This window comes from Bos taurus, chromosome 7, assembly GCF_002263795.3.
Source record: "Bos taurus isolate L1 Dominette 01449 registration number 42190680 breed Hereford chromosome 7, ARS-UCD2.0, whole genome shotgun sequence".
NCBI lineage: Eukaryota > Metazoa > Chordata > Mammalia > Artiodactyla > Bovidae > Bos > Bos taurus.
Window position 1 is genome coordinate 52589710 of NC_037334.1, and position 15248 is coordinate 52604957.

The 15248-nt window shown below is 55.0% G+C and overlaps 4 protein-coding genes across 7 annotated transcripts in view; 3 read left to right on the forward strand and 1 right to left on the reverse strand.

Moving 5' to 3' along the window:
* Window positions 1-9171, forward strand: part of PCDHGB4 (protocadherin gamma subfamily B, 4) — a 129471-nt gene extending 120300 nt beyond the window's left edge. Inside the window, exons 3-4 of the mRNA NM_001102513.1 lie at window positions 2215-2303; window positions 7186-9171. Of these exons, the coding sequence (NP_001095983.1) occupies window positions 2215-2303; window positions 7186-7412 (316 nt within the window). The 3' untranslated portion in view covers window positions 7413-9171. The remainder of the gene's footprint in view (window positions 1-2214; window positions 2304-7185) is intronic.
* The window catches only part of PCDHGA8 (protocadherin gamma subfamily A, 8), a 124154-nt gene extending 114983 nt beyond the window's left edge, over window positions 1-9171 (forward strand). The window contains 2 exon segments of the mRNA NM_001099705.1: window positions 2215-2303; window positions 7186-9171. Coding sequence (NP_001093175.1) covers window positions 2215-2303; window positions 7186-7412 — 316 coding nt within the window. The 3' untranslated portion in view covers window positions 7413-9171.
* PCDHGC3 (protocadherin gamma subfamily C, 3) overlaps window positions 1-9171 on the forward strand; it is a 33030-nt gene extending 23859 nt beyond the window's left edge. For both annotated transcript variants that reach the window (NM_001114080.1, NM_001103334.1), the window contains 2 exon segments: window positions 2215-2303; window positions 7186-9171. In NM_001114080.1, coding sequence (NP_001107552.1) covers window positions 2215-2303; window positions 7186-7412 — 316 coding nt within the window. In that variant the 3' untranslated portion in view covers window positions 7413-9171.
* Window positions 9172-11114: 1943 nt separating this feature from the next.
* LOC132345761 (protein diaphanous homolog 1) overlaps window positions 11115-15248 on the reverse strand; it is a 57527-nt gene continuing 53393 nt past the window's right edge. For 2 of the 3 annotated variants that reach the window (XM_059888768.1, XM_059888767.1), the window contains one exon: window positions 11115-13014. In XM_059888768.1, coding sequence (XP_059744751.1) covers window positions 12860-13014 — 155 coding nt within the window. In that variant the 3' untranslated portion in view covers window positions 11115-12859. Of the gene's footprint in view, window positions 13015-14583; window positions 14628-15248 lie in introns of all 3 variants that reach the window. The other variant, XM_059888769.1, reaches the window with a different exon arrangement.

Sequence of the window (15248 nt, forward strand, 5' to 3'; positions counted from 1 at the left end):
GTGTGTGATGACATAGACATGTTTTAAAGACTGCAGGCCAGTTGTCTTTCCAAACATCCCAGAGTCTGTGTTTGGGGATCATTTTCTCACAATGGGGCCAGGTCACGCAGTCTGGTAGGAATACTGTGGGGGGGACGCTGCTCTTTGTGCTGGGAATCATTTGTTTTCGGTTTGTCTCATGGTCAGTGTTGCTCAGTTTGTTCACCGGGTTAAAGCGGTGCCCCCAGATCTCCGTGTTACAAAGGTGCTTTCACAGTGCTGGTGACTAGCCAGTGATCTGTGGGTGATATTTAAGTATTCACTGCTACCTTGCCTGAATTGGTCTTTACATCGGCAGTTACAGAGCATTGATTTTCTATCCTCCGACTTTTCTTTGACTGGCATTCTCCAGATCACCTGGATGGTTTCTTCAGATTTAAACTCCCTGTCTCTTCTTCGGGGAAGCCTGCACTGACTGGCTCCCTAACCCCGATGAGGTCAGTACTCTCTTACACCCCTGCTCTCTGCCTCTGTGGCACTTGTCACAATTACAATTCAGTGATCGTGTAATTATTTACTATCAGCCTGTCATTGGAGACTGAACACCGGTCTATTTCAATCACGTTCACAGCTACAAACCCAGCACCCAGCCCCGTGTCTGGTACACAATAATTGCTCAATAAATACTGGTTGAATAAGTGAATCCAGAGTTCCAGCTCTTGCCACTCTACAGAGGGAGAAATGACCTGCCTGCTTTCTCCTCCAGCCCTAACTCTACCTTTGCTGTGACAGCAAAGAGGGCGCCACTCGGCAGCTGGTGGGCCTTAGACACGTCCGCTGCCTGAGTTCCAGATCAGGAAAAACCACAAGCAAGGACAGACCTCGGAAAAAGCATAAAGCTGTTCTCGACTCTGCTTGGCCAGGCCACCGTGATAAACACACACACTTTTACACTCCGTCCCTCCCCCACCCCAACTTGCCTGCCTTCAGGGCCTGCCCTCCAGCCCCTCCCCTGGTGCAAAATGCTTCTTACCTCATAGTGACCTAACTTTCTCAGTAGGGCTCTCCTCATTAATTCAGGCAACAAGCATTCACTGAGGAATTTCAGTGTTCCAGACAGTGCAGAGGTCAACTAATAGACTGTGTCAGGCTGCTTCCGCTTCCCCTCGAAAATGGAAATCATCTGAGCCTTGGAAATTCTCTTAAAAGCATAGGAGTAAAATTACTATGGGAAAAAGTCCAGGTCAGGGTACCATTCCTTAGAGTTCAGGGTAACGTTTTTAACAATTGTGAATCACCTCGTGTTTTTCTCACTGTTTAGAGCATCTAAAGTTGTTAACTAGGTGCTTCAGTAGGAAACAGGCACAGCCCTGTTCCCAAAGCTCGAGGAACTGGGTCTGTGGGTGGAGCGGATTTGGGGAGGGGTGGGTAGGGGGGTGGGACAGTGGCAGTCCCCGTGGGCCTAGAGCTGCCACAGAGCAGCCAGTGAGGGTGGGAACACGGCAGAGGCACCTAACCCAGCCTGGGTGGGCTCAGGGGTCCCCTCTGACAAACTTATTCGCTTCACGTTGCCAAGGCAGAGGTAAGAAGCTTGCATTCTAGGGAGCAGTATCTGACCAAAAGGAGCTGGTAAGAGAGAGTGAAGGAGTCAGGAATGGGACTCAGAAAGGGTTCACGATAGAATGCTGGGAGTGGAGTTCTTGGGAAATAGGAAGGGCTGGTTCTCAGGCGCCTGTGGATTTTATCCTGAGGCCTGAGTGAGCCCCCAAAGCATATCAGGGTTGAGTTTTAGCAGCTTCTCCCCCAGCCCCAGTGTCTCGTGGGCCTCCCAGCCTCTGCCTTTGGGTTCTGTCTAGGTTCTCAGGCCTTTCCCTAGCTGTGGCACCTTCTTTCCTGTTTCCCACCCTCCACTGTCCTCTGGAGAGGGTCTGCTCTCCCTTACTGTGAGCCACTGCTCCCTCGCAGTGGTCGGGGAATGCAGCTTGCAGTGAGTCCTGCCCGCTCCCTCCAAGGGCCATGGTGTCTGAAACGACAGGTAGAAAGCTGATTTGGGGGACTGGCAGGTGGGGTCTGGCTTCTGAAGGATTGTGTAAGCTCCCTCCTACCTTGCTGAAAGGGGCAGGTCTTGGGTGAGAGCTGGGGTTGGGCACTAGATCTGGGGGCCCTGAGCGGGGACAGGAAGGGCGGGGTGGGGTGGCTTGGGAGAGCACGCTCACCAGCCCACTCTTTCTGCAGATCCCAAAATGGCGATGAAACCGGCACCTGGCCCAACAACCAGTTCGACACAGAGATGCTACAAGCCATGATCTTGGCCTCCGCCAGTGGTAAGTTGTGCCAACACGTGTGGAGTGGGAGACCTGGGGTTCTGGGGTGCATCCCACAGCACCGTGCCCCGAGACTGGCTTCCAGCCTATACGTCAGCTGGTCTACACAGCCCTTAATTCCAGGAAAAAGACAGATTAGAGAGTAGCTGAGGGATGGGGGCTCTGGGATGCCCGGAGGGAGTGAACAAGGAAAGATCCTTGGAGGAGAAGTAGGGAGCAGTGTTTACAAGTGTTGCCCCGGAAGGGACACCTATAGGTTGGGTCCTAGCTCTGCCACTTGCCATCTTTGTGCCTTTGATCAATTAATCTCTCTAAACTTCAGTTTCCTCAATCAAGAAAGTGGGAACAGAGACCTCAAAGGGTTGCTGTGAGGATTCAGTGAAACGATATGGCAAAGCATGGAGTACCGGGGCCTGCAGCCTGATCCGTACCCGCCCTGAAGCCAGGGAAGTGGGTGTGGATACTCCCAGTAGGAAACACACGCCGGACCTGTGGGGACCCCTTCTCTTTTTTCTTTGTTGCCCCCACTTCCAGAGCAGGATTTTGGTTTTCCCACAAGGTAACAAAGACCTTCAACGATAGAGATTCAGGTGATGCTACTCCTCAGGGATGACAGCCAAGAGTCCTGGGCATGGAGGGAGAATGACATCATTAGTACTGAAGAGTGCAGGCTCTGGAGGCAGGCCGGCCTGGATTCCAGTCCTGGCACCACCGCTTGGCTGCGAGTCCTCCAGCAAGTGACTCGTTCCCTCTGGGCTGCGGTCTCACTAACTATAACATCGGACCAGGAACAACAGCTCTCACTGTAGTGTCACAGGGGCCTCGGGACAGGATTGGCAGAGAGGAAGGGCACAGGGGTGAAAGTACGTGGAAGTCCGCAGTGGTAAAAATTGATAGATGGTGGTCTCTTTTGACCCTTGGTGGGATGGAAGGTAGAATTAGAATAATGCCTGTTTAATAAGCACTAGCTTCTGGAGCGACTAACCCTGGGCTTACATGGAGGCTGGCGGAGGACTCAGGCACTGGCCTCACTCAGTGAGCTGAGAGCCCCACTGTCCAGTGTCTCTGGAGGCCTGGTTAGTGGAGAATCAGGTAAAGTCACAGCAGTCATCGCTGCCGTCATGCCTGCATGCTGCCCCAGCTCACGATCAGCAAGCTTGGTGGGCCTCATGTCGGTGGATCTTCTCACAACTCTGCAAGGCAGGTCTGAGTCCTTCCATTTGACAGATGAGGGGACTGAGAAGCTGCTTGCTCGAAGGCCCCCATTTTGAGCTGCAGACTGGAGATTCTAACCCAGCTTGCTCCTAAGTTCATGCCCTGTCTGCTCCAGTAACCACGTCTGCCTTTCCATCAGCCTCAGTTTCCCTTTTAGGCGAACAGGTTTCTCTCAATGCTGCATTATTCTCCCAGATTGGGGTTCCAGATAAAATACAGGATGGCCAGTTAAATTTTAACAACAAATAGTATTTTAGCATAAGTAGGTCCCAAATGTTAGAACTGGGACATAACTATACTAAAAAAAAAAAAATTTACATGAAATTCACATTTAACTGGTCACCCTTTATTTTCATTTGTTTAGTCTGACAAGGCTTCCCTGGATGTCTGTGAGGCCGTGGGGGCCAGGCCCATGGCTGATGAAGAGGAAGGGAGCAGGGGCAGGGGCACCAGCCTTCTGGGAAGACAGGGCTGGCCTAGGTTCAGGGGGTGGGGAGGGGCAGTGGGGCGGGGGCTGCTGTAATTCTAGAGAGGCCAGACCCTGAGTATGAGAGACGCAGGTGGTGGGGTCTGAGAAGACGCCAAGTTGGACTCTTGAGGGAAGTAAACAGACAGTAAGGTATATTTAGCTGTTGTGGCTTTAAACCCTAAAGCCAGGAAGCAGCCTTTTTAGCCTAAATCCAGATTTTAAAAACAGAAACGGAGTCAGTATTTATAGCCCCAGACCCTCCCAGGAGGTCCCTGGGGTCACCGAAGGCTGCCTGCCCTGTCAGGGTTCCACCCTCCAGCCCACACAGGGCCTGACCCGGGAGTAAACCCTGGCCCTGGGGGATGGACCCTGGGGGTGGAGGTGGCAGGGTCAGGCCCTACTCTCACTTTCACACCCGATTCCTGGCCCTGGAGTCAGAGAGGTTCCTGGAGTCCAGCCCAGCCAGGCCTGTGGGGCCGCTGAGGGCGAGTGAGTGGGGAGAATAAGTACCTTGGGAGGCTTTTTACATAAACATTTGAGGGGAAGGTGTGCTCTCCAGGAGGCTGCGGTCTGTGGCTCCCACCCTGGTGAGTGAGCAGGCCTTCCGGGCTGTTTGGAGCTTCTGCCTTCAGCCCCTGGGTAGGGACGGCAGGGCAGAGGGGGAACGCTGGGGCTGGGAGCCCTTTCCCTGAGGTGAGGCTGGAGTGGGAGAGGGGAGTGGAGGCAGGCAGTGCCTTAACCTCTTCCTTGCTGCTCTTCAGAGTCTGTTTCTCCTTGTGCTCAGGGAAGATCCCAGTTCCTGCCCAAACTAAGTCTTGCAGGGTAGAAGGAGGTGCCCTTCTGCAGACTTGATTCTGCAGAAGATGAGAGCCTGCAGTCCAACTGAGGTTGGGGTCAGACAGGACCTTGGTCAAGGTCATATGGCTGGCTCTTAGTGGCAGAGCTGACCGGACAGAACTCCAGGCCGGCCTGTTTCTGTGTTATACCCTGGGTTTCCCAATCTTCTTCCCTCCTGGCTAGCCCCACCTCAGTGCATCCCACAACGCAGGCCAGGCCGACATCAGGTCTGTGCTTCTAGGGAGGGGGTGGCAGGGGCAGGCTTTGTCATTTTTGTCTGCTCGGGTGCTTCTTAGAGATCCTGGGTGTGTTGTAGGATGTGGGTGGGCCTAGCTTCCAGTTATCCAATCCCGCCCTTCCTATCTTTCTATTTCTGCCTCCCTTCCCCCTTTTGGTGCCCATCTCTCCCCCTCTCTCTCTCTCACTGGCGCCTCTGACGTCTCCCCTCTTTGCCCCTAAATCACTTGGGAACCCTGGCTCTTGAAGCCAGATCTGGGCCCCTCCCCCCAGCACTTATATTCCCAGGCAGCAGGGAGGGGCGGGGCGGTGGAGGACCGGCTCCCTCCTGGAGTTAATTAGAGAAAATGTAGAAATGTCAGTGGAATGAAAGGGCTAGGGGAAAGAGAGAAGGAAGTGGGCTCTGCTCCCTCCCACCCAGCCCACTTCCCCGCCCCCTGAAGGCCCCAGACGTAGGGATTTGGGACTTGAAATGGAGGTTGTGGAAACCTGAGCCTGGAATGAAGAGGCGGAAAGACTGGGGCTCCTCTCTCCTTTGCTTTCCCTTGCGTCCCTCCCCCTCTGATGCTGTTCTATGAAAATATTTCCTGTCTCTCTATTTCTCAATCCTTGGTTGATGTCCCAGGATTACTCAGCCTCTCTGGGTTTAGTCACTCTCCCTGTGCACTTCCAGGGTCTAGGGTGGGGGTAGAGGAAGGCCAGTTGGGAGCCCTTCTGCTGGACAGGTCTGGGCTGGGCGTTCTGGGGCTTTAACTCTCTAGCTGCCAGAGGACTCCAACAGGAGCCCTCCTGAACTCAGCGGAGTCATCAAAACCCTGTGTTGTTCTTTTTTTTTTTAACCCCCTGGAGGTAGGGGGCATGGTGGGGAGAAGCCGTGACACCCGGTATGGTGACGGTGACAGTGATGAGGGTGATGGTGATTTTGGCAACAGCAAGCCTTCAGTGAGCTCTCTCTAAGTGCCCAGGCACTGCGTGAAGCACTTTCTCCTGGAATCCTCACAAAACCTCAGTGAAGTAGGGTCTTCTGTATTTCTCTCCCTTCAATGTGCCACACATCACCTGGAGCCACGTGTCACCTGGATACGGTGTTCAAATGCAGATTCTGAGAGGCTGTGATTCTGTCAAGCTCCCAGGGAACTTGCAGTCCTCAGGACCCCAGTTTCTCCTTGTGCAGAGCAGGAAGCTGGGCTCTGTGATGTCACCTACTCTGCCATTGTGAGCCTGGGGCCACATTGGACCTAAGACAGTTGGTCAGTCATCATCTTCTCAGCCTCTCCCCTTCTTCACCCTCAGAGTAGTGATGAGGTTCAGGCCTCTGCTGGTGGTGACCATACCCTACAGCTACACCTAGGATGTACTTAGGCCTCACCCCCACCCCTCCCCACCCCCCTGTCCTGGCTGGTGTGGCCTCGGGCAAGTCTTTTACCTCCTCTGACCCTGACTTCTCTCACCTCTATAGCAGGGTACTACCACACACCTCCCTGGAGTGTTGCGTGCAGGTTAGACACCATCATGCACACGCAGCATCTAGCAAGGTCCCTGGCACAGAGTAGGCATCAATTGCTGTTCTGAAATGAATCCCTGGAGGAGCCCCCACCCCTCACTCAAAACAGAATGACTCAGTGCCCACTCTGTGCTTGGCACTGGGTGAAACAGGCTAGGAACCTGCAGGAACCATGGAGGTCTAGCATGGAGACCAGAGAGGCTGCCCGGAGAAAGGCTGGGGCAGGGGCTCAAGAGCCAAGTCTCAGCCTGGAGAGAGATGATGGCTAGCGTGTTTGATGCCCTCGCCAGGCAGCGGGCACTATTCCAGGTGCTTGATGTATGTAATCTCAGTTACAACGTGCTTGTAATCCTGGTTAGCCTTCACCAAACCAGAGGAGGTAGGTACCTTTATTATTCTCATTTTGCAATTCAGAAATCTGAGGAGACACAGGGAGGTTAAGGAAGGCTTGGCTAGTAGGTAAAAGAGCTGGGAAAACAAACCTAGGTGGCCACTCTGGAGCCTCTTAGTTCTACCCTTGTGGGTCAGGATGGCATGTCCACTGCTGTCCCTGCTGGTGCTAGAAGAGAGGGACTTGGGGACCCTGAGGTTTAGCCCCTGACCTTCCCTTGTCTCTGCAGAAGCCGCTGATGGGAGCTCCACCCTGGGAGGGGGCGCCGGCACCATGGGCTTGAGTGCCCGCTACGGGCCCCAGTTCACCCTGCAGCATGTGCCCGACTACCGCCAGAATGTCTACATCCCTGGCAGCAACGCCACTCTGACCAACGCAGCTGGCAAGCGTGATGGCAAGGCCCCGGCAGGGGGCAATGGCAACAAGAAGAAGTCGGGCAAGAAGGAAAAGAAGTAACATGGAGGCCAGGCCCAAAGCCACAGGGCAGCCTCCCTCCCCAACCAGTCCAGCCTCTCCCTACCTGTGCCCAAGCCTCGGATTTCAGGGCTCACCCCCAGGAAACTGGTAGGGGCCCAGGCCATGCTCCCCTTGGGAAATGGAAACAAGTGCCCGGTCAACAACCCCCACCCCTGCCCCCAGGGGATTGAATATGCAAAGGGAGTTCTGCTGGGAACCCCCATCCAATCACTTGCTGTGCCCATGGGGGTAGTCGGGTTTGTGTAGACACCATTTATCACACCCCCTTCAGTTACAGCTGAACTCCTCCATCTTACAAATTCAATCAGGCCCATCCCCGACCTCCCTCCTGCCTACACCACCCTTCTCTTTCTTAAGGTGGTTGGGGTGTTGAGGTACCTGGTGACCTAAAAAGGCTCATAGTTCTAAAGAGTTGGAAGGGCATCATGACTTCTTGACCTCTCCTTCAATTCTCAAACTTGCCCCAAAAGCATGGTTTGGTGCCAGTCCCTTCGCCTCCTTCCAGAACCTGAGACCAAGCTCAAGTTTTTGGGAGACATGGTCACCATTCCCATGGTACTGATGCTTGCTGGATTTAGGGAGGGCATCCTGCTACCATGCCTCTTCCCAACATCCTGGGGACCAGTCTTCTGTTCTGTTCTGTTTGTCATCATTTAATGTTCCCACTGCATGCTGTGACTTCCCCCTCCCCAAACAAGAGACCCCACTGCATGTTCTGAGACAGTGTGGGGTGCTAAGATAAAGAAGGGTGTGGGTGTGGATGGAGGGTGGACAAAGCTTGGTCCTGTCAGTTAACAGGGTCTTGCAGGAGGCTCTGTATGCCCCAGGGTACCGACCAGATCCCCAGGTTCCAGCCAGAAGCCATGCCCCAGGCTGGACCCTCATCTCCCATGTACAGGGCAGCCTGGCAGCCAGCGTTGGGCTGAGCTTCCAGAACCGGTGGGTTTGAACTGGCCTTGTGGTCCAAGGCAGCTCTGAACAGGATTGGGACAGGTCCCCTGAAGAGGTCAGAGGGGCCTCTGTGGGTGCTGGGTACTCCAGAGGTGCTTCTGTGGAAGGATCCGTGTGGCCCCAGTAGGGAGGGAGGGGCCCGCTCAGCTATTTTTGGTCCCTGGGTTGGGAAGGACGGGAGCTAGAGCAGGGACCAAGTGGACAGAAAGTGTCAGCCTGAGATCAGGGCTTCTCCACAGGGCGCCTCCTGCCCCAGCGGCCCCAGCCCTTCACCTTGCCAGGTGCCATTCCTTCTCTGTGAAGGCCACTGCCCAGGCCCCCAGTCCGCCCCCTCGTGGCCAGAGCCTGGTTAAAGTCCCCCAGTGCCTCCTTGTGCATAGATCTTCCTCTGCTCACCCCTCTGCCCCCGGGGTCCCGCTCACCCAGCGGGGCTTCTCGAGAACCCCACTCCGGCCCTTACTTAGTATAGGAACCCCCTCCCTCTTTCGGCTGGTGTAGAATAACCAATAGTGTGTAGTGCGGCGTATTTTTCCGTGATGGCGAGCGGGCGGCCGGCTCCGCGCAGCCGTCTGTCCCCGAACCCGCCCGCGGCGGCCCGTGCTGTGTTTTGTGCTGTGTCCACGCGCTGCGGCGACCCCCTTCCCGCGTACTGACTCCTCTAAGCGCTTCTCTTTGCATAGTCACGTAGCTCCCAACCCCACCCCCTTCCTGTGTCTCACGCAAGTTTTATACTCTAATATTTATATGGCTTTTTTTTCTTTGAAAAATTAAAAGGTTTCTTCTGAAAGGTGGGCTGTTTCTGTGTAAGAGATGGGGGCTCCTGGCGTGTATGGATGAAGTGATGAACTCAGAGTAGTATGCTAGAAGAGCGGGATCGGGAGGCGATGATTGTGTTGCGTCTCGGTTTTGTGTCACTGCCTGAGTATCTGTGTATAATTGTTAAATGCGGCTGTGTATGCGTGCAGCACGATTGTGCACATATAATAGGTGTCTGGTTGACCGTAATGGTGCCTGTGGGACTGTACACTGTGTGTGTAATCGGCTTGCGGGTCCGCAGTGGAGGAGGGATTTCTGAGCGCGACGTGGCAGTGCGCAGTTGTCTGTCTGCCGCTGTCTCCAGGCAGAAGAGCAGACCCGTGCGAGGGGGCGGCGCGCGCTGAACACAGAGCTGGAGCGGGGGCCGTGGACGCTTCCCGAGTTCCGCCCCTTCCCTGCTCAAGTGACCACTCTGAGCGCCCTCCCGGCTGCGCGGGAGGAGGGTGGACTCTCCTTTGCCCGCCCTCTTCCACCCTCACCCCTCCCCCCACCTCAGGGGGCTTGGGAATGCCGCGAGGGTGGGAGGGAGGGAATGCCAGAAGCCCAGTGAACAGCTTGCCCCTGATTTCCCATCTGGAATTCACATTCTAGGTTACACTCTGTAGCAAAGCCATGGAAACGCAGGGTTCGCGCTTCCTTGCGTGTGTGCAGGAAAGGGGGAGGGGGGCGTCCAGGGGACAGAGGGCACGCCGGACATCGGATTGACATCGGATTACCCGCAAACCAAACGGCCTCCCTCCTTTCTCGGCGCTTTTACTACTGGCCTAGCCCACCTCCCGCCGCCTCCAAGGAAAGATGGATTGGAGGTTGCTGCTGCCAAAGCTGCAGGCAACAGAGTGGGAGGAAAGGCCAGAAGGCGCGGAAGGATAGAAAGACCCACTAGGGTTATCAGGCCGGGTCAGTGAGGGTGAGGGCATGCCCAGGGGCAGGGTGGGGGTGGCTGTCTCTGGACATCCTGTGTACTCCTGGAGCGGGTCAAGCGTCTGCCAGCGCCTGAAGTCTGTTGTCATGGAAACCGAGCCTTCCACATAAGCTTCTGGGGGCGGCCTTCTTGCGGGGGAGGAAGGGTGGTGTGCGCGGCCTGAGATGCAAGCAGGGTGTTGTTTCTGAGAGCCAGGCTGCAGAGGGCGGGGTGTCGCCCTGGTTGTATTCCAGGTGCGGCAGGAGACTGGCAGAGCAGAGCGTGTGAGCAGCTGTGGTTGGTCCCCTCATTGGTGCGTGTGCCTGTGCGGCCTAAGCCAGAAACGCACGGCCTTCGGGGGTAGGGAGGAAGGACGCAGGGAGCCCACCTCCACATCCCCAGACATCCTGGAGAGAGAGCTGCCCAGGCTGCAGGGCTACCTAATGAGGCTTTTAGTTCCAGAGCTGCCCAAATGGCCTCCTGTCCTCTCCAAGCCCCGCCTTGTCTATCCTGGTCTGGTCTGTAAGGTTTCTTTGTGCAGGCCACTGCGTGCTCAAACAAGTCTGAGTATCAAGACGTCTGTCTTTTGACCTCTACTGGGCAGGCTCAGGTTCCCACCCCAGGGTAAGCCCTAGCTGGGAAGGTGGTCTGTGGCCACCAAGTGTGTCCACAGGGAGGGGAATGTGGGAGAATGGCAGTCACAGGCTTCCCTTAGCAAGAGAGGCCTAGGTACTGCCAGGAAACTGCAGGTGAGGTCTGGAGTCATGGGGAGGTGGGGGTGGAGTCCCAGAAAAGGGTTCTGAGCTAACAGGCAGCAATGCAGAAGGGCAGGGGCTGAACTGGGGCCCCACTCCCTTACAGAGGCAGCCAGCCCTGCACCCAGCCAGCACTCAAAGGTGCTGCCACCCTTCTGATGATTTGTCAAGTCAGTCACAGGCTTGAGGCAGGACAACCGGGGAGGAGCCTGGATGACAGTGAAGAGTGCAGAAATTCACAAGGAAGCTGTAAGGCAGTACTGTTTCAATGCTTTATTAACAGTTGGAAACAAACCCAACAAACTGGAGGTGATGACATCCCAGAAGCCCAAGAGGCGAGGGAAACAGGTTTGCATTTTGTCCCTTTATTATTATTATTAAATGCATCTTAGCAAAAGTAGATTAAAAAAGAAAGGGTCAAAGCCCCAGATGTCAGCAGGGAGGAGGGGACTGAGGGGAGTAGCAGGCCCCCCCCCCACCATAGTCCTCCCAGCACTAGCTCAGGGGGGCTGCTGGCACCCCTTTGCACACAGGCTCTAGCAACCAGAACCCTTCTGCCCAGTCTCAAGGCCTCCCTGGGGGCGCCTGAGGTCTAAGCTCCCCTTGCTCTAAGAACTATACTTTAGGGCCAGGCCTTTCCAGTGCCATTCTCGCCCCCTACCTGGGGGTGGCGGGAAGCTAAGAGGAGCACAGGAGGGCAAAGTGTTACCTTTAGCCAGAGAATCTGAGCTTCCTGTGGCTGTGGCCACTGAAATATGTGGCCTTCCCACTGCTGAAGAGAGAACAGGGTGGGGCGTCCCTGGGCCCACTTCTCCAGAGCGTCCAGTTAGCATCTGCACATTTGGCTTGATAAATATATTAAATTTATAAAAACTCTTTGTTGTTTGAGAGCTCCTATTACACTTAGGCCTGGTCCAGCTCAACCAGAGAAGAGCCGCCTCTGGCCCCCAAGTCAGATGTTGGGGGTGAGAGTCTGCACTGGCCCAGAGGCTTCAGGGCTGAATGGAGGTCCAGGGCCTTGCTCAGAATTGAGGCTTGTGGTGAGAAATCCCAGGGACTCTGGAACCTGCCATCAAAGCCTCTTATATTATGGAGGTGAAAGGAGGAAGGCTTATTTTTCTTTAAAAAAAAAAATTCATATAAAAATAGATCCATTTGCAAAACAATTTCTCAACCAGGAGGCTCCACCTCCCCTTTCCTTGGAGACAGAGGGTAAGGTGTGGGGATGGTCACAGGACAGCCCACACTTTCAGATGAGACCAAAGCTCTGGGGAGGGCGTGAGGAGGGCCCGTGGCTCAGCCGCTGGGGGCTGGTACGGAGGAGGGTTGAGAGAGGCCAGGGCAGGTGCACAGCACGGCAGCAGGCTGGGGGCGGCTCCGCCCCACCCTGCCCTGCCTGCCTGCCCGCCCCCAGGCCCTGGCCTAGGCAGATCCTCCTTGTTTGGGGAGGTCTTTCTCAAATGGTGGGGTGGGAGGGGGATCTGCTCCCCACTTCCTTGGAAGCACCTCCCAGTGCCTCCCCACCAATAATAGACAACAGGAGCCGGGGCAGGCAGAGCAGAGCTGGGGGATGGAGCCCAGAGGTTCCTAAGCCCATGCTGCTCTCAGGACCAGAGAACACACAACAGAAAAGCACAAACCCAGCACAATTGACCTAGGCAAAGCCCACTAGAGAGGCAGGGGCTGAGACAGCAGGTGGGCCTTGTCTGAGATGAGGCCCCGGAGAACAGTGGAGACACTTGGGGTTAAGGCAGCAAACACGGAGCCTGCTTTGGTAACGAGCCAGGACTGCCCCGGTTGGGCTTGGGCCCCCCACACTTCTGGCCTCCAGGCAGCTGAAGCTGTGTGCGATGGGCAGAGAGCAGCATGCCGGAGAGTAAGGTGGGGTCAGGGTGATGGGAGCGGCCACCGCAGAGGAACACCTCCGCGACCCTTCAGGCACATGCTGCAGGCAGGACAGTCGGGGGCTCCACCGAGGAGCTGCCGTGGCCCCAGGACCTGGCTTAGCTTGCACGGCCGAGCAACTCTGTGGTCTCCTCGAGGATGGTGGGGACTTCCTCACTCTTAGGCATCTTGGCAGGAACACAGGTCATGGCATCCTCCTTGGTCAGCTCTGAGACTAGCTGAGATGTGGCTGCACACACTGCCTTCCTGACGCCTGCAAGAGAAGACACGAGCCATCCTGTCCACAGAAGGCCAGTTTCCAATCCCTCTCCATCTCTACGGCAGATACTCGGCCAGAAGCCATGCACACGCATTGGCCAGGTCAGTTCAGAGGCCCTTCTTGTACAGGACGGGGAGAGAGCCAAGAACACATGGAAGATACCTTTGTGGGGGCAGGAGTGGGGGCAGAGCACGGTGCAAGCGGGAGAGCAAGTCTGGCTCTCACATTCCTTGTGACAAGCAGTACAAGAGTGTAAATACAGCTCTGCAGACAGAGCGGGGCTCAAGTATCAGCAGGGAGAGCGATAAGTACTCAAAATCTGTTTTCTCATTGGAGAGTCATTGGATGTAAACAGACTCAAGCTTAGTAAACAATAGTAGTATTTTGTTTTCTTGGCAGTCCTCATGGAAGCTCCTAGGCCAAAATCACTGTCAGCCAGCCCAGGGCAGGGAAGGCTGTGTGGCGGCCAGAGGGGCTCCTGCAGAGAGGAGCAGCAGCCGTGCACTGTCACACATGAGGCCACCCCACCTGTGTTCAACCCTCCCGCTTGGGCCATGCCCACGCAGCGAGCTCTTGTCCAGCTCTTCAAGGGCAGCAGTGGTGATCCAAAGGCCAAGGGCAGGTGTGCAGTGTGTGTGGGTGTGTGAAGGGAGAAGGGTGAGGGAAGGTATGTTGGGGAGGCCAGAAGGAACCCTACAGAGGCCTCAGCCTGACAGGCTAAGGGCTAGTGAAGCTTCAGTGGCCACCCTAAATAGGAAGAGAAGAACCAGTCCCTCCACGAGTTCCTGTCCTAACTGCTGGGAGTTGTCCCAGACACTCATTAATTCATAGACTCCACGTTCCTGGTCCTGTATCCTCAAGCGGAAAGCCGATCCTTGGGACCGAGCCTGTCTCCAGCTGTCTGCCGCTTGGCTTCAGAGTGGCCCAGAGAGACTGCGGGGCACAAAGAGCAGCCTGCCTGGGGTCAGAGAAGCCAGAGACAAAGGCCACAGATGCTGTAATTCCCGTTCTATGAAATGTCTAGAATGGGCAAATCCAGAGACAGTAGATGTGTGGTTGCAAGGGCCTGGGGGAGGTGTTAAAGGGGGTGTGACTGCTAATGGGCATGGGGTCTTTTTTGGGGATGATGAAATGTTCTGGAATTAGTGGTGATGGCTGCACAACCTTGTGAGTAGACTGAAACCACAGCTGTATACTTTAAAGGGGTGCATTTTAGGAATGTGATTGATACATCAATTAAAATAACAAAAAACCCAGCTCTGGGTCACAGGAAGCTGGGTGGAGAAAGCAGCGCCTAAACCTTGAAGAAGCAGACAGAGGACAGAAGGCCACACTCTCGAGTGCAGGACAGGGCAGCAGCAGGTGTGAGCAGGAAGAGGTCCTGAAGAGCCAGTGAAGCAAGCGTCCACCCTGCCTTCTTGGGACCAGCAAAAAGCTTGAGGTGGGACGGAAGCCAAACAGGGTCAGGGGGCCCAGGCTTTCCCCAGGGCTGTCGGCCTCTGCAGAAGCGTGACCAAGTCTACACACAGGTAAGAGGGAGCACACGGCATGCCCACAGGTTACCAATTTATAGATCTCCTCCTCCTCCTCCCAGGGACTGGGATTGTCTAATAAGAGGAGAAAGACCAGTGAAGAGCCTGGCTGGCAGGCACAGGGGGAAGGCATGCGGCGGAGACCACAGGATTTCACATCCCTTGTGATGCTGCCTCAGGGACTGAGCAGGGAGGGAAGGGGCCCATGGGAGTGCGACCAGGATGGTCTTCTATCTCCAGCAAAATCTGCTTCACACCTGCTTGGTTTTTGCTCTTTTTTGAAATACTCCCTCCTCTAGGACCCTACTTCTCATGTCCGGAAAGGTGGTGGCTGATTCTTCGAATTCAGTCACCAGCACTTGAGAAAATATTCCAATTATATTTGTTTGTATGTGACTCAAGGGCTAAGTACATGTTAAAATACTACTTCCTGACTCTGGACCCAGGGAAAAGGAACTACAGGAGCATTCATCTTGGACAACATGGGCAAAGTCAGAATTCAAGTGGGAAGTATCTTTAGCTGTTTCTCTCTTGGGTTTCTTTCTCTCAACTCAGAAGATACCAGTTTGTACCTAGTCAAGCATGTCTCTATATTCTTCTAGATTAAAAAAGCTGCTGATGCATTACAGATTCATAAAAATGGAGTGGAGGGTAAGTTGGGAAAGACCAAAATTTCCCTTTTAAGCCTAGAAAGTG